Below are 17,418 nucleotides of genomic sequence, written 5' to 3' on the forward strand. Positions count from 1 at the left end.
AGCATGCTGGGCGAGCGGACAGCTAATATTTATTCCCAGCTTTATTGCTAATGTGGCTGTAGCCTAGGGTGGATCAAGGGACGACACTTCTTCCAGAAGAGGAATCATTCAGAAAGGCCCATTCAGTCTTTCCTTAGCCTCCCCTTTTAAATAGTGCTTTCCCGTGACTTTCTCTCCTTACAGACTCTTTATCTTCCATTGAGCCAGGCTCTGGACAAGACGTGATCCCGGGTTCCCCTCTGCGAAGCAGCATCAAGATTAAGCGTGGAGGACCTCAGCAGCCTCAAGCCTACCAGATCCTCTCTTCACTGCTGGATGACAGTGAAGCCAAAAGGAGAAGCAGTCGGATGAAGTAGGAGCATCTCCGTCTTCTCCCTGCCCGTCCACCAGTTAAAGATACAGTATCCCAGTGCTTAGTTGCAGAGTGCAAATGAAGTGAGTAGGAAGCTCAATATTGGCAATTGGGTTTGCTTACCTGGCCAACGCTGTGCCCTTATTGCAGGGAGTATCTTACCCATAGCTTGGAGAGGGCCTTATGGACATTTTTCTTGATTTTGTTATTTTTGCCTTTGGAATACCAGATGTCATGTAGCCTTGGAAGCTGTCCATAGCAATGACACCTCCTGAATATGTCTCCAGAGTTTTAATCATTCCCTTGTTTCCCCCACAGCCCTTGAAAGTTACTCTGTAAAGCCCTGCTTAACTGGCTGACATAATCAATCCCAACTAGGCTCAAAGCCAAACCTTAACCTTGTCCTTCGATGTAGTTGGTGGCATCTGCTTTTGTTTCATGCAGTGGTGTCGAGCTGACTCCCAGTTGAAGGTAACACTTTCATAAGCCTTTAAAGCATTCTTATCTGCAAGGATTTCTCCTAAGCAAAGAACAAATTGAAAAATTCCAGGAACATTTTAAACTGTTCATCTGAAAATTCAGATTTCTGTTCAGAATTTAGCATCAAAATCTCTACTCTTCATTTTGCTGATTGCATTATTTCTATTGGTGAAAGGACTTTTGATGAAAATGTTGATAGCGTACACTGACTTCAATGAGATTTGACTGTTTCTGTGAAAATTTAGAGCAGTACGGATGGAATATAATGGAACTGCAGTGGAGTTTTTTACCATGCTGTGTTCATTTTGCACATACATACAGAGAAAATAACAGCAATAGCTATTCTCAGAAAATGTTTTGCAATAGTTTCTTAACTCTACATCAATAAGGAAAAGTATTACCATGGGTTTTTTTATTCTGTGGGTGAACCTTTGCTACTTGAATCCCCAGAGAGTGTAACACCAAATCTCTGGGATTAGTCTTGACAGGAGCTTATCCTGCACTCAGAAGCTAAATACAAGATCATTTTACTATTTGCAATAACAACTTTTTGAGGAAAGTCCCAGCATTCAAGGTGAAGAGGCTGAACCTGCCCTTCAGCGACCAATGAATCTCTTACACCTTCTGTGGAAATCCAATTAGACAAACTGTTCATGTAGACACTGAATTTTGTTAGAAAGGGTCTGACTGATTGACAACCAATGGTACTATTTTTACTTAGGTGAATATATATATTTATCACTGTTCTGTCAAATTTTTAAGTTCAGATCAGAGCAAAAGTGAGCAAATTGTTTGTGTTTGTCATCTTAATGCATCAGTCACAAACATTTGTTGCATTCTGTCTGCTTCCTAGTGCAAGGTACAGCTATCTGAATGAGGCACCCTGTACTGCTACAACTAATTTTTGTCAAAAGCTTTTGTAGAAACCAAAGTATGTATGTATGGTCCATGCATTCAGAATCCTCATCGCCCAAAGTGACCTTCCTAAGGTAAAAACACAAACATGCTATACTGGAAATGAGCCTTAAAATGAAGTTCTGCCAGCCCATTGACCACACATTAAATTGACCTTCTGCATATATCGTAAACATACAGAGACATCATAACACCCAAATCTTTCCTCTGAAGGACATTATATTATTAGAAGTGCCCTTTGAAGGCAATTTGAATGAAGGCTACTTCAGAATGATTGAGTTTGCCAAATGGGTTCATTTGGCCCCATTCCTTAGAAATCCAACCATCCTTCTCAAAATGGGTAAAATAGCATAAGTTGATGCTTAGCAAGTAACAGAGAAAATTGTCCACATGGAGAAGCTTCTACTGCTCTACAGCTAAATAAATAGCTGAGGAGAAATCACAGATCAAGCTAAACGTACGCTGAGCAGGTTGGTGCAAGCTAGAGGCACTGGCTGCATTAAGGTTTTCTTATGGCAGATTCAGGAATTAAACCAAACCCAAGCAGTCTTTAAAAGGGGAAACATTAAAATTCGTTTCACTGGTCATATAACTTCAGGGTTGAATTTGGAGCAAAAGAACAATGGATCCATTTTCATTTCCCTGGCATTTTGGAGCTTTCACTTTGAATTGAAAGAAATTTTTCTCCCTCTGAGTTTGCCCTTATGAATTCCAAGCGATTGCATTAGCTTAATGAGTACTTTCTTCATTCATATTGACTAGGATTTCAAATTTTAAATGAAGAAATTATTTAAAACAAATTAATGGTAAGATGAAAGGAAATGTAATTGAAGTTATTTCCAATTAATCCTGGCAAGCCAACAGTCAAAAGATTGGTTAGGTTTGGGTTGCAACAGTTTTAATTATTGCCTTTTCCAAATTGATTTAAGAGCTATGTCAGCTTTTGCTCTCCACACTTCTTGCTTTGTTACCTGTATCTCTCTTTCATGTGGTACTGTATCTTTAAGTTGGGTTACAGTGGGATTAAACCAACTGGACTTTCCCTCTCATCTGGAGTTTCGTTCCTCACCACTTACACAACGGTTGGACCACGCTCTTGTACAGTCCCAGTTTAAATATGCTGTAAAGGTGAACACAGCCTCACACTCAGCAATTAATGGTATTCATGACTAAGCCAACCACTCCAACCACGTTTCCCATCTTAGGCAGGATACTAAGATTCATTTAGCCTGGGCATCTACGCATCTTGCCATGTCTGTGTAACTTAGAGAGTGGATTTATTTGGATGCGTGCTCATTTAGAAATATATTTTAATTGAAGTGTTTAGTGCTTTATCTTACATGCATACTGTGCAATACCATAGTGTGTTCTTTTCCTTTTTTTTCCTAAGACTTCTTTGAAATTCTTCATGTTTCCTTGAACACCAGTGTGTTTTTAACTTGGATCAGTTCTGGTGGCAGAAATGCATTTCCCTTGCCGTGAGCTAACCAGAAGCACATTGCACAACTGAAAATCTTTGCAACTTGTGCACCCTGACGTTCACCAGCAATCTGGCACACCTGGCAGGTGGAGAATGCTTCTCTCCAGAGTATCCGATTTGCACTTACTGTAAAGAATTGATAGCAACCTGGGGAAATAAGAATAAACCAGAGAGAAGAATCCTCGTCTGCTCCCACCAATCTCCGCAATAATTTTCCCATCACCTTCCATAGGAACAGGGACAGGCCATAACAAGCAGATCCAAGTCTCCAGCTCACAGGAACTGGTGCTGCTTGCAGAGGAGCACAGCACATGGCTCACATGTGGCTTCCTGAAAGTTTGGTTCTGGGATTCAGTTTCAATCCCAGTCTCTTCAGTGAACTGTTTTAATGTAATGAACCTGACCACTGTGACAAAGGCTTCCAAAAGACAATCAGCTTCTGGAATTACTTCTCAGTACAATATATTGGAAATTCTTTCTCTTCCATGTTTACAGCTTCTGCTTTAGTCGAGATTACATTCCATGCTTGGTGGTATAGGGGTTAAACTACTTGCAGTTTCCATTATTGCTTTGAAACCAGGCAATTTGAAGGTGCTATAACTGTCCACAGTGCACATTCCCACCCACTGAAGGAAATGATAACTTTTTCACTACTTATCTTACACAGTATCTTTTTATTTATATCAGTGTGTTTTGTATGTGTGCAAATGGTCCCATTGTAATAAGCTATACAACATTTGGTCTTTAATAGGGCGGCCATAGGCAGTATTTTGCAGTCGTGTAGTTTCTTAACTTAGAACACAAATAAATAATCTCTTCTGACACGATGAGTTAATTTATGGCAGGCTCTAATGTTTGTTGTAAACACAACCTGTTTGTTCCACCTCTTGCATGGTTACTTACCTGTTTTCATATCGCTATGTTATTGTTCAAGATACCTATTTCTCTTTATTTGCTATGGGTTTTGTTACTGTATATGGAATGTTTTGTATTCAGCATTTTCTTACAGAGCAGAGTGGGAACAGTATTCAAGAACCCACAAATACCAAAGACCTTTCATGTAATGCACTGAGAAATAAACATACTGTAAATGAGTATGATGTCAGGTGTCCTGTATTTACCAAGTTCAGAGCAAGTTCAAGCAGAATGCATCCTGAAATTAAGGCATCTGTTTTTTCTTTCCTGCCATCTCGGCTTTCCCTCACTGTATGTATGCAAATCTGGGCAGGGAAGGAAGGAAGGAAAGGAAGAAGGAAGGGAAGGAAGGAAGAAAAGAAGGGAAGGAAGCCTTGGTAAGCCTTCAAGCAACATAAAGTTTGCAATTCCTGCATTGCAAGGAAGCTTCCACAGCCAGGCATGGGAGGAGGTGGCAAAGAACCCAAAGCATTTCTGTCACAGGTGACAGGTCTGGCTTCTGAACTTGTTTTTGCTCCCTAATACAAACAAGAGGTGTGTAAATCACAGCCAGTTCTCTCCCCACTGATCAGATCACACCGTAGATATGCAGATATCACTATTGTAGCAAAGTATTGTAAACAGTGAGAGATGTCCACAGAGTCAAGGCCTTGACTTCATGCAGATTTTTTTTGCAGTGCTGATCAGGAGAGGCTCAAGGTAACTTGTTGCCAAACATTCCCCTGCAGCACTGCTCCGAGTCCTTCAGGGTGTATTTATCTTGTTTTTGTGTCCAAAGACCTCCAACTCTGATACATTTATCCTTGCACAAGTCCCTTGAGGGAAGGCAGGGCTGTTAATCACTAGTGTACAGATTGGGAGTTGCTGGATAAAAGGCCAAATTAATTTCTTGGGACGTTTGTGGCTGCATTGGTCTGCCAAGTACCAATTAGCTTCAGGTCTGTGCTTGTCTCTGGGCCATTATGGCCAGGGACTGTAACCATGGGGGAAATGGTTCTTTTCCCAGTGCTTAACACAGCATGAGGAAAATCAATGGCAGAGTTAACAGCTTGCACTTCTAGCAGGAGCTGATCCCCAAAACACACACAAGCAAAATACTGATAGCCTTTGAATAAACTGTCTTAAGCGTTCAATCCCACTTTTTATCCCCATGACAAACTGGATAACACGTGTCCATAGTTCAGCAAGGAGAAGGTGTATTAGCCACTGTCCATTAAATAAAACACAACAGCCCGTTCTTAACAATGACAGTGATTAATTATTGCAACAATTTGCCAGAGGATGTGGTACAGCCTTTGCTACTACGCATTTTTCAAATTAAGTGGACTTTCTCCTAACTGTGTGTGTGTGTGTGTGTGTCTGTATATTCCAATTCCAAGCAGAATTAATTCAGCAAAGCCATGCCATTGCCATCATGGACATTACAAACGCCCATTTTTGAACCTGCCTGCATTGTGTGCAGTTCTAACACAGAGCTAGGTAGATCTGCTGCTGTTTCACTGTCTATACAAATTCATTACTGCATGCCAGCAAGAACTTTTTAATAGCTTCATACTAAATGAGGGATGCCCTAAGCACATCTTCAGGACATGCACTCTTTGCCCATAGGTCCAAGCTACACCAACTGACCATGAAAAACACTCAGCATGGCAGCTGTGGGCTGAGATTGGCCAAGGACCAAGACAAGCTGGAGGTGTCCCACTGATCCTACACCAGTGAGTGGAAGGGAAAGGCTGAGTCAGAAAGACCAGAACAGTGTGTAGCACCAGTATGGCTGCACCAGCAAAAACCTGACTTAACTGGATGGAGTTAATGTTCAGCCAACAACACTAACACTGTGAAGGTTAGACTTTAGACTTAGATCAGAAAACATATTGGCTGAGAGATCAACAGTGCACTATAGGATCTCTCTGCTCCTCAACCACAAAAACGTCCTCAGAAATGGATGGAGCCCAGGTCTACCTTGTGACAGGAGGATGTGGTTTTATTGGGGAAAAGATCACAGAACTCCTGTCTCAACAAGACTACATCAAAGAAGTCAGAGTTTTTGATTCAGTAGCAAGAAAAGAAGTAGAAAATTTTGCCACAGGTAAGAAAAGGGTATCAACTTGAATTTAGCAGCCATAGCCCTCCCTTTCAGGACAGGTGGTATTATGCTGGAGATACCACAGTTACAGGCATGGGGTGGGAACATGGATTGAACAGACAAAACCTATGCTCCTGACATGCTCCAATAGCTAAAAATTCAAAAAAACAACCAAAAGGCAGACAACAATAGAATCAAGCTCAGCATCTGCTACAGATATTGCATAATAAATTACTGTAATTGTGAGAGAAGCCTACACCCAATGTGCTGTGCATAAAATGGAAGAGGTGAGGCTCAGTAAACATGCTCAAAGATATTAAATTATTCAATTTGATCACAATTCTGAATGCTGCCTTCTGATGTTTCACCAGAACTGATTACAGTGAGATACGTAGGGGAGAAGCAACTCGTTTTACTGGATTTGAGAATACCAACCCCAAACAAGCCAACACAGCTCCCATGGCTTCGTAGGGTTAGCAGTGGGCTGAGGATCTCTCTCTGACTGCCCAACCCCTCAGCTTGCTTCCAGTGAGCACAATGTTTTTAATAACAATCTTCATGATTTGACAGCCTACTTCTCTACTGCTTTCTCCTTTAGGTTAGGGAGGACTGTGGTGCTTCTTTCTTTTCCATAGTTGACAATTCTGCATCCCTGGGCACTCACATTGCTCTCTTCTGGAAAAGTGTCACTGGGGGCAGGACAGAGGCCAGCTGTGGCATTCCCTGTGCTGAGTAAAGCAGAAGAATGTCATAGAATCATAGAATCATTAAGGTTGGAAAGATCATCTAGTCCAACCATCAACCCATCACCACCACACTGCTAACCATGTCCCTCAGTGCCACAGCTACTCTTCTCTTTAAAACCTCCAGGACAGTGACTCCACCACCTCCCTGGGCAGCCTGTGCCAACACCTCACCATTTGTTTCTTCCATCCTGCACAATAATCCCTTTTCTTGCCTTATTCCAATTAAGCCTTTTTCCCAGTTGCAAATTCCTGCCAACAAGTGATCTGGCCCAATTATTTCATGAGGTAGGTTGGGCCTGTTACCTCTTCCCTACTACACCCATTACTTTCTCCTCGTCCCTATCTCTATCAGCTCATACTCTAATCATCCAGCATACTTTGAGACCCTCCCATTTAACGTTATCTGCTGATTTAATATGCCACGTTCTTGATGAAAACAATAAAAAGACTCTGTGCTACCTACCACAGCTGGCAGTTCTCGGAGCAGTAATTCAGCTTCGTGCTCACCCTGATGTGGCTTATGGGGCCCATTTGACTGATTTGCTTATGGGAATGACATGGAGTCTCCAGACCCCTTCTAAAATCAAGACAGATGACGCTGACCTGCTCTCCTACATCCAAGTGTCATAAGAACAGAAGGGATTTATCTGACATGACCTATTCTTCACAAAACCACCAGTTGCTACTATTCTCCTGGTTATCCTGTGGGTAGTTACACACATTCTCTAAGCACACATTCCTGAAATTCCTGGTGTTGACATTAAGCTTTTCCAAATTTTCCTGGCTCTTATTTTACCTGCTTTCTAAACACAGGCATTTCAGTTGCACTACTCCAGTGTCCTACTGCCTCCACCAAAAGTTCTCTGAAGTATGTGATAAACAGTAATCCTGCAGTTATATCAGGTACCCAATTAGCAGCCCTGGATAATGCTCATCAGCCTTCACAATCTGCAGATTTCATTTGGTGCTTGCCACCTCTCTGCTTATCCCTGACCATTCTGGTCTTAATTGCACCCAGCTGCCTTAAGACAGGTGATCAGAATGAAGTGGCTCATGAATGAAGCAGGCTCATGTAAAAGCATGACAATTATGGCTGTTGTTGGCATCTACCACTGTTTAGAACAGCTATTCTGAGACACAAAATAGGGGGAAGGAGGAAAATAAGCCAGACATCTCAGTGGCTCAAAGGAAGGGATTTCCTACAGAATCTTAACTAATATATTGTATTATTTTCTCTCCCCCATCTATAGTATTTGCAATTTAAATAGAGTTTTGGGCACTATCCCTCAAGCTTGCTTAGTGCTATTCTCACCATGCTCTAAGTATCTTCTTCATGTGTCCCAGAGTAAGTCCTCAGCCAGCCCAGCTGTCTCCCCATGTAGCTCAGTGCTATCCTCAACTCCATGTGAGATCCCAGTGACAGCTGCTGTTATTCTGACCCACAGCTGGTGTAAACTGGCAAAGTGCTGCAATGAATTAAACCAGATGTGTATCTGGTTTCTTGGGGTTCATGAAATGGGGATGTATTTCCCCCCAGGGCAATGTATTCCAATAGTAGAGTTGGCAAGCTGCTTCTTGCCCTGCTGAGAAGAAAGCTTTCCAGGCAGGATCCTCATTCTGCAGGAATGTGAAGATGCTGTTTTGTATTTTTTCCCCTGCATCTATGCTTATATTATTCTTCTCCAGCTACCACTCATGTGACAGTGATGAAAGGAGACATTCGAGACTACAATCTGCTCCTTGCTGCCATGCAGGGCGTTCACGTGGTTATCCACACAGCTGCTATTGTGGACTACAGAAACACTTTGCCCTTTTGGGAAATGAAAGCTGTCAATGTTGGGGGTAAGTTCTTTAAAACAAGCAATTAAGCAAAACACATCCTTAGAATCATAGAATCATTAAGCTTGGGAAAGACCTCTAAGATCATGTAGTCCAACCATCCACCCACCACCAGGATTTCCCACTGCCCACATCCCTCAGTGCCACATCTCTACAGCTCTGGATTGCCTCCAGGAACGGTGACCCAATCACCTCCCTGGGCAGCTGTGCCACTGCATCATCATCCTTTCTGAGAAGTTTTTCCTAATATCTAGCCTTAAATACAAACGCTTTGGTGTAAAGTCATGCAAGAGACTACAATATATGTCTCTCCTCTGGTTTAATGCTTCTGTGTCTTCTAAATATGCAAAGTTAAATCTGGACCCAGACATTGGGTAAGTTATTCTGATCAAGGACATCACTTTCACTAATAGTACTGATTCAGAACATAGCTATAGTGGTAGGAAACTGGTATGTGAGAAAGACATCAATTAAAGTTGAGTTAAATTAAAGTGATGCTATGTCTAACTATCATATAACTACATGCCACACCTAGCCAAGTGCTCCACAGCATTTTCTTCCTATCACTAAGAGCTGATTTCATGCTAGGTGCAAGATCTGATTAACGAAAACTTGTTCATCAATCTCAGAAATAAGCACAGTCTATAAGAGCAATGAAATCCCAACTGCAGCAGCAACTCCAGTGGTACTTTGGGCTGTTACCTACTAAAACAGCGATGAACCACAAGGAAAGAATTCTGTACACATATATGTAAACATACGTACACATGCATCACCAACCTGGTAACTGCTTAGGGCTTCTACTACTTGCTGATGCCTTCAAGGACAACATTAAACTACATTGCTGTAGTTATTTCCAAAACCAGATGCTTTTAAGAGCCTGTATTGTGTGAGCACACAAACAATACTCAGAGCCAGAGGGTTCCCACTGCCCGTTAGTGGCTTTGTGAGATCTTCCTCTTAATTGCCAGCTTGCTGCCTTCCCTTGGATGGCTTCAAACAGACCTCCCTACATTGGGCTGCTGCCTTCACCAGGACTGCTCAAAATCTAGAACTGAAAGATACGGTTTTCCATTCATCATTGCGGATAGAAGAATGCTGAACTGTATTTCACACCTACTGTAGAATTCATGGAAGAGAAAAGAGTCAGGACAGGTCAACTATAATCCAAGCTGGCTCCTGTATAACTCTGGTCACAGAAATTCACCCAATGACTGCCTTAAGCACAACAATCTGTGGATAAATTGAACAGCCAAAAGATTTTTTGCCTAGGATTAGGAACTGCAAGTTAATGGGCTATCTATCAAGTCTTTCAGCAAATCGTAATGGTGCTTAAGAATATTAGTGTGGCTATAGTTAATTACTATATGCAAGAATTTACATCTTTGTTCTGCTTTGATATCCTCCTCTGCTTCAACCTCTGGTTTCTGAATCCTTGACTAGACTGAGGAGCCCATTTAGTCACTTAGTCTTTTAAGTCTGCTTTTTGTTAAGCTGAATGATGTTAACTCATCTGTTTCCAATGATAAACTCAGTTTATCAATTGAGGTTCTCAGTAACTTCATACAGTGATAGGTTAATGGAGGATTACATTATTTTCCACTCGTCTTCATACTGACTTATGTTCTCTGAAATTATCCTAAATTCAGGATTTCCTTGATAATTTTTACCAAGAGTTTGTTGCAATGGTGTTCACCCTTCAGTCACCAGTCACTTCTACAGAGCAATATATGCAACTAAAACACCAATTCTTTTGCCAGAAGGCTGCAATTCACCATGCTGCCCATGCAGTTGTTAATAACTGTAGAGATCACCACGTTACAACTAAAACTGTAGCTGCTGCTCTGGTGTTATAAACCATCCATACCTGTGCAACCTGTACCCAAGGGACAACAGCTTTAACCTATGGCTATGAAAAGGATGGATCTATTTCAAATCTGAAAATCTCACGTGACTCATATAATAGAAACCAAAGTAGTTAATATTTGTCCTTCCTGTCCTGCCTCACAGGTACTGAAAATGTGTTAAGGGCCTGCTGTGCCCTGAACATCCCATATGTTGTCTACACAAGCTCCATTGCTGCAGTGGGACCCAACGTTTTGCACGAGCCCATGCTCAGGTAAGGCCCAACACATCATTTTCATCCTTATGGATTTTTACTGTGAATCCAAGGCAGAACAAGTGTGCTCCCAATCCTGTTGATTCCTTCACTCCTTCATGAAAACCACACCTCCTTTCAACATAAACTTGAACAGTATCGGATACCCCTCACTGAAAGATTTGGTTGTGAGATGTAGGACTTAACAGCACCTCCAGGTTATCTTCCATGTGTATGGACCTGTTCTTCTAATTGCTAAAATCAGTTTGGCATTGGATCTCAGCTGCTCAGGGTTCGACAAGGCCAAACTTTACCTTGGGGGTAAGTTGGGGAGAAGTGACCCATGAATGCCACTCTATCCCTCAAAATACCTCTTCCTGGTGAAAGGTGACTCTTTGACTCCCTGTTTCTGGGCACACGCTCAACCCACCTCTTCCATTAAGACTGACCCACAGAAGTAGTAGAGCTTTGGAAGCCCTCCGAGGCAAAGATGGCATTTGGAACAATGAAAGGCAAAGGTTGAAATTACAAGTTGGAGTTGCCTTTTCCTATCATTGATTTCCAGAATGGACTCTCACAATCAGCTAAGATTGCTGTTCAGGACCTGGATACCTTTGGTATTCATGGGATACAGGAATTGCCCCTTGAACTTGGCTGCTCTTTCTGAAGACCAAGAACTGAAATTTTAGGTTAAATTTGAAGTCAGGTGGAGGTGGGTGCAGTCTGACTCACAAGTAAGCTAAGCATATCCCAGTTGTTCTGAAGAGCATTATCCAAGTCCATAGAAATAAATGTCTCTCATATGAAAAAGTCCCTGAGAACAAGAAACCTCAACCCACTTAGGAGCATAAGCACTAGAAGCTCTAGTATCAATGAAAGGCTATGAAATTTGGTTATTAACATATCTAAATCACTTCTAAAAACAGATGTATGTGTATGTCTTTGTTAGAATTATAGTCCTGTGACTTGAGATGCGTGTAAATAGGTGTTTTGAAAAAGATTTGTGGTAGATATCCCAAATGTTGCTTGAGAGGACAGTTCTTTCCTTAGAGTCATGCCTTTGTGGGTGCAAACAAAAGCCCATCCTGCTGCTCACAGAACATATGCACATATGAGCATCCTCCCCCCACCGACTCACAACCCTTTCCTGCCACAAATGCTAATAAAACCACCAACTACAGCCTGTAACTCGCTTTTCAAAAACATACTCACGTTCTCTCATCATGCTGTGAGAAGAAAGCCTGTTTGTCAGAGTGGTTCTTCTTCTCCAAAGATTTTCACTTTTAATTCCTGGAATTGAAAGTGAGAGAAGAATCAAAAATTACACAGCTTGTCTTAACAGGGAGCCTAGTAGGTACTGGAAGGCAACCTAACATGGCTCTGCTTGGCACAGCTGCCCAGGGAAGTGGTGGGGTGACCATTCGTGGAGGTGTTCCAGAACTGTGGAGATGTGGCACTGAGGGACATGGGCAGTGGGCATGGTGGGGTGGGCTGGGGTTGGATTTGGGGGCCTTGGGGATCTTCTCCAACCTTAATGATTCTGTGAGTCTATGCAGGGATGTGGTTTAGCGAGCATGGTGGGGGTGGGCTGATGGTTGGACTTGATGATAGAGGTCTGTCCAGCCTTAATGACCTTACGATTCTATGGCTGAAAGCAAAGGTGATGTAGCTTCCCTATCTCCACCCAATTTGTTCTGCTCTTGTTTGCAGCTGGTGATCAAGCTTGCCTTACTTTTTTGCTCTGTCCCCTTTATCTATCACTCCTTGTATAATTTTATTTAACTCGCTTTTAGGTGCTGGGGAACTGACACAGACAAAGCATGATTAGTCTCTGGACAGGATGATGGGTGCAGGGATAATGCTCACACCTCAGCATCCTACAATAATAGAAAATGCCTCTGTCAGTCTCAATCCCTCTGAGACAGCCACCGCTGAGATACCTTCTGACAATGCTGCTCCAGTCTTATTAGCGTTCAGTTATCTGAGATCGTTTTGAAAAGCAAGAGCATTATGCTGAGCTCTTTGTTACTACCAAGCTTCAAAAGGGGTGGGGGAAGGCAAACAGGAGCAGAGCTCCGCAGCCCAGAACGGCAGGCAGGCTGCCCCTTTGTGAAGCTTCACAAGGCAAAAAAAGAAATTCAGATAGAAAAAAAGAACGCAATTAAAACAAGGACTTCTAGATAACCCCCCTAATTGTCTTGGGCCTCTCTTGGGTTCTCAGCAAACCGTGCACAATCAATCTTTTGCTGTGCTTGTTTGCTGGTTTGTCTCCTGTTCATCACCCATAAACACGGGGAGGGGAGGAGGGTTTGTGCTACAAGCCTGTCTGCTTGGGGATGCTGAGTTTTTGAGGCTCCTCATTTATTTCTGTTGCTCTCAGCTGGGATATCTGATGCACGAGGTACTGACTGAAGAAAGGCAATAGCATTACCCATGTTTTACATGCGGTGATGTGAGCGCAGAAAAGAGCAAGTGAGTTGAACAAGGTGGAAGCAGGAGCCTGAGTCAGAGCTTGCTTTATGTCCAGCGCTTAACAAAAAGAGCTCTGCTGCAGAATTGCTGCCTGACCTTGTCATAGGCCACTTAGCCTGTCCTTAAAGCACAGCTGAACCCTGTCTGTGAAAGGAGAAAGATGGTTCTGCATCACATTGCTTTGGGTGCTCTACACCTGGCACAGTTCAGTGTTTGCCTAGGGTGAATTTCTGTAAGACGGTGAAATAGTCAGCAAATAGATGTGAAAATGTGAAGGAAGTCTCTGAGATCTCCTGCAGCACACTGAATGGGGAGAGAGCCTTCTCATGCAGCAAGGAGCAAGTGGACACATGGTCTGCGTGCATGGTCCCTCCAATGCTCCAAGCAAGGCTTCTTTGCTCTCTGACAAATCCACAGCCCCCCAGTCTTCCTAACCGGATCCTGAAATACTGAGCTAGAATCACTGGGACAGGAATACCCACGCCTTTGTGGGGAATGCTGCTTTCTTGGTTCTCCTTGGAATTATTTTAGGACCTGTGAGAGCAGTTACATGTTGAGTCCCATTGACTTAAGACTCACATCCAGTTGAGGAGCATGTTGTCTTCCTCCACAGTGGCAACCAGGGGTCCCAAGCACAGCTCCAAGTCCTGCTTGGCCTAATTCAGGGACTTCGTTTTCCTCTCGTCCCCTCAAACATAATCTGCCGGGGCAGATAAAGAAAACCTCAGCACAAATCTGGTGATTGCTCATCTTCCAGGAGCTCTTTCTCATCAGCAGCAAACGCCTCCCAACTCTAATCAACAATATGAGAAAATTAAGGTGCAGCTTCTTTTAGTTCAAAGCTCACAAGAGGCTTCTCGCTACCTCTAATGAAAAAACAAAACAGGACTGCTCTCATTTTCCTGCCCTCCATCATCTTGTGCTCTTTCCACCTTGTTCAGCCACTTGAGAGATGCTTAGAAGGGTAACAGCGCTGCCTTCTAACTTCCCTGCCAGAATATTGTTTGCTTCCATCACACAAATCAAATTCACCTCCCAGAGATGAAACCATTGCTCTCATGCAAACCTGCTCTTGCCTAACACCACAGAATCACTTGGTGTTTATTGAGGCTTTATTTCTCCTGAGCTGCAGTAAGATCTTTCTTAGCCCTGCATGACTCACTGTCAGAACTTATACACTGCAAAGTAGGGGTTAAAGTAAATCACACAGAGATAAATGTCTCCCAGCTCTGGACTCCAGGGTCACTCACATCTCAATCTATTTCAGAGGAAATGAAGATACCAAATACAGCGGGGAAGTGGAGCTGCCTTATGGGAAGACAAAGGCCATGGCAGAAAGACTTGTATTAGAAGCCAATGGGAAAAAGGTAAAAAAGTCAATGGTGGCATCCATGGGGTTTCAGCACAGGATGAGCAGAAGGACAGAGCTGGTTAGAAAGAATCATGGAATAGAATCACAGAATCATTAAGACTGCAAAAGACCTCTAAGATCATCCAGTCCAACTGTCCATCTACCACCAAGACCCCACAGGTTGTACCTAACTATGTCTCCAATGACTTCTCTGCTAGGATGTATTCACCAAGCTTACCCCAAGCTTACCAAAGGCCAATACTCCCACAGCATCATGGAGCTGCCACGTATTTGCAGGATCAAGTTGCTCTACCCTCTGTGCCTATTCTCAAACTCCACCAAAGCTGGAGCTTTGGAAAGCACTGTATTAAATTACGGTTTGCAAAACTAGGTTCACCTGGTGCACAAAAGGTGTATTTTCAGACATGCCTGCGTGATTAAAGAATCAAAAGTTTGACTCCTCCATCCCAATTTCCCCAAGTATTCTGGTTCCATTTTCCACATTAAAGATCACTTTGGAAGATTCTACCTCCGAATCCATCACTTGCTAATACTCCTCCCTGATTTTTCAGCTCACCAATGGTGGTAAACTCACAACCTGCATCATCCGCGCAAACACGGTGTATGGGGAGAAAGCAATGTTCCTTCACGACTTGTATTTGTCTGCCAAAGCCCATAATGGTGTGTTGAACTACCTGGAGCCTGAACACACAGAGCGCAATTCCACATACGTGGGTGAGTGAGTGATGGATCTCTTTGTATGCAGTGCTCCCAGGCTGCTTTGGCCACAGGAGATTTTGCACGTTGGCTTACTCATAATCCCTGAATACAGAAAAATGAGCATAGTGACTGAGTGTAAATAATTCTATAACCACAAAACTCAGGCTGGCTGAAAGAATTTATAAAACACTTGTTTACATTCTGTTGTTTTCATAGAACCATTAAGGTTGCAAAGGCCACCAAGACCATCCAGTCCAACCATCAACCCGACAGCTGTGACCACTCCAGACCATGGCACTCAGTGCAACATTCACCCTTTCCTTGAAAATCACTAGCAAAGGGTTTTCTTTTCTTAAATTCTCCTCGATGCAAGGAACAATGTTGTTTAGAAAACTGAAAAATAGCAGAAAAGAGTACAAGAGTTCTGTTTGGTTTTTTTTTGTTGTTTTTTTTTTTTCCCTTTGGCAATGTTTCTAGAAATCTACAGAGGAAAACAGAGAAGCTGAGGGAATATCTTTAAAATATTTTTTGTCTGTTTGAAAAGACTCGTTTACTCACAAAAATTAAGCCAGCTACTAATAAAATTAGAAAAGGCGTTCATTGTAGAAAAGATTGTACTACATAACTGAGTTTTGTGAGCATGACAGGCTGCTCCCAAAGCCTCCCAGAATCATAGAATCCTTGAGGTTGGAAAAGACCTCTAAGATCAACCCAGCCCAACCACCCACCTACCACCAATACTGCCCACTGGCCATCTGAGGTACCACATCTGAAGTAGTTTGTTGTTGCACTGAATGCATTACAGGAGGAGTACAATTCACCACTCAATCATGTGGAGCTGTAGTTATTTCTGCGAAGCTCACATGTCCTTTTCCAAAAGTGCAGATAACAGTGCTTTGAAATCGCTGTTACAGTGGAATCAGGCTTGGATAAATCAAATGACTTCTTCAAAGGCTCACAGCAGAGCCAGGAATAAAACCCCCAAGCTCTGCCTCCCATTCATCCTGATCCCACTACAAAACAGTGCCCTTTTGCTTTGAGTGAACCCGTGTCACAAGGAAAGTTAACTGTCCAGCTCAAAGGGGAAACCAAGGGTTGAAAGGACCTTTGAGGCCTGAATTAACTATGCCATCCCTCCTCAATACAGCTGAGCACACGATGAGTGCCATCCCTACATCGCAGCACTGCAGTTGGGATCCCATGCTCTCACTCCCACAGTAAATAGGCAAATGCTGCTCCTTCTGAGCACCTGTTTCTCTCCTCCTCTTATTTCTCCAGGGAATGTCGCATGGATGCATGTTCTTGCAGCCAGGCAGCTGCAGCTGAAACCAGACATACTTGCTGGGCAGGTGTATTATTCCTATGATGACACTCCGACAACAAAAGGTTTTCTGATCAGGTATCAGCTCTTATCCTGTATGGACCCCTCAATAAGACTGGGCTCACGCATCCCATACTGGAAGATGTGGTTACTGATACACCTGCACAGGATCATCAAGGTCATCCTGTCCCCTTTCTGGAAGCCACGGCCTTTCCTAAACTTCCCTTTGCTGCACACGATAGTCACCACCTTCTCCTATGAGACAGACAAAGCCTTCAGGCACTTTGGGTACCAGCCCCTCTACAGCTGGCAGGAGAGCAAGGTCCGGACGGCGCGGTGGCTGGAAGTGGCTGTGGGGAACCTGTCCTCTCAGTGATGGAAAGAACCCTTCCTAAAGATCCTGTTATCCTTCCTACGCGGCTTATTACATCTGTTTTGAAATATTATCCCTATAAAAATAAACTCCTATTCTCTTGCACTGACAGCACAGGGGCTGACTTGCATTCCAGCCCCATGGTTGGATGTCTACAAGTTCAGGCAGTTTGCACTGGAGCTCGAAGAAATGGGCTGTTTTTACAGTAGTGGTTAAAATCCAAAATTAATTCTGTCGGTTTGAGACTGTTTAAGTACTCCTGTGTTCTGT

At 43.0% G+C, this 17,418-nt stretch overlaps 2 protein-coding genes and 1 long non-coding RNA gene across 13 annotated transcripts in view; 2 read left to right on the forward strand and 1 right to left on the reverse strand.

Annotated features, from left to right (window-relative positions):
• Positions 1-5,800, forward strand: part of COL26A1 (collagen type XXVI alpha 1 chain) — a 160,604-nt gene extending 154,804 nt beyond the window's left edge. For 8 of the 9 annotated variants that reach the window (XM_090122378.1, XM_090122379.1, XM_090122374.1 and 5 more), the window contains one exon: positions 184-5,800. In XM_090122378.1, coding sequence (XP_089978504.1) covers positions 184-356 — 173 coding nt within the window. In that variant the 3' untranslated portion in view covers positions 357-5,800. The remainder of the gene's footprint in view (positions 1-183) is intronic. The other variant, XM_090122375.1, reaches the window with a different exon arrangement.
• A 3-nt stretch (positions 5,801-5,803) lies between these two features.
• Positions 5,804-17,277, forward strand: LOC116228166 (3 beta-hydroxysteroid dehydrogenase type 7). Its single transcript, XM_031591851.2, has 6 exons — positions 5,804-6,231; positions 8,661-8,816; positions 10,824-10,932; positions 14,651-14,750; positions 15,307-15,469; positions 16,733-17,277. Exons 1-6 carry the CDS (start codon positions 6,084-6,086, stop codon positions 17,149-17,151), a joined length of 1,095 nt encoding a protein of 364 aa, XP_031447711.2. The 5' UTR covers positions 5,804-6,083; the 3' UTR covers positions 17,152-17,277.
• Positions 6,270-17,418, reverse strand: part of LOC116228167 (uncharacterized) — a 60,323-nt gene continuing 49,174 nt past the window's right edge. For 2 of the 3 annotated variants that reach the window (XR_004166710.2, XR_016459199.1), the window contains 2 exons: positions 12,124-12,201; positions 6,270-6,956 (listed from right to left, as the gene is read on the reverse strand). This is a non-coding gene — a long non-coding RNA (uncharacterized LOC116228167). Of the gene's footprint in view, positions 6,957-12,123; positions 12,202-13,962; positions 14,084-17,418 lie in introns of all 3 variants that reach the window. The other variant, XR_016459198.1, reaches the window with a different exon arrangement.

This window comes from Phasianus colchicus, chromosome 21 (assembly GCF_987193195.1).
Source record: "Phasianus colchicus chromosome 21, bPhaCol1.hap1.1, whole genome shotgun sequence".
Taxonomy (NCBI): Eukaryota; Metazoa; Chordata; class Aves; order Galliformes; family Phasianidae; genus Phasianus; species Phasianus colchicus.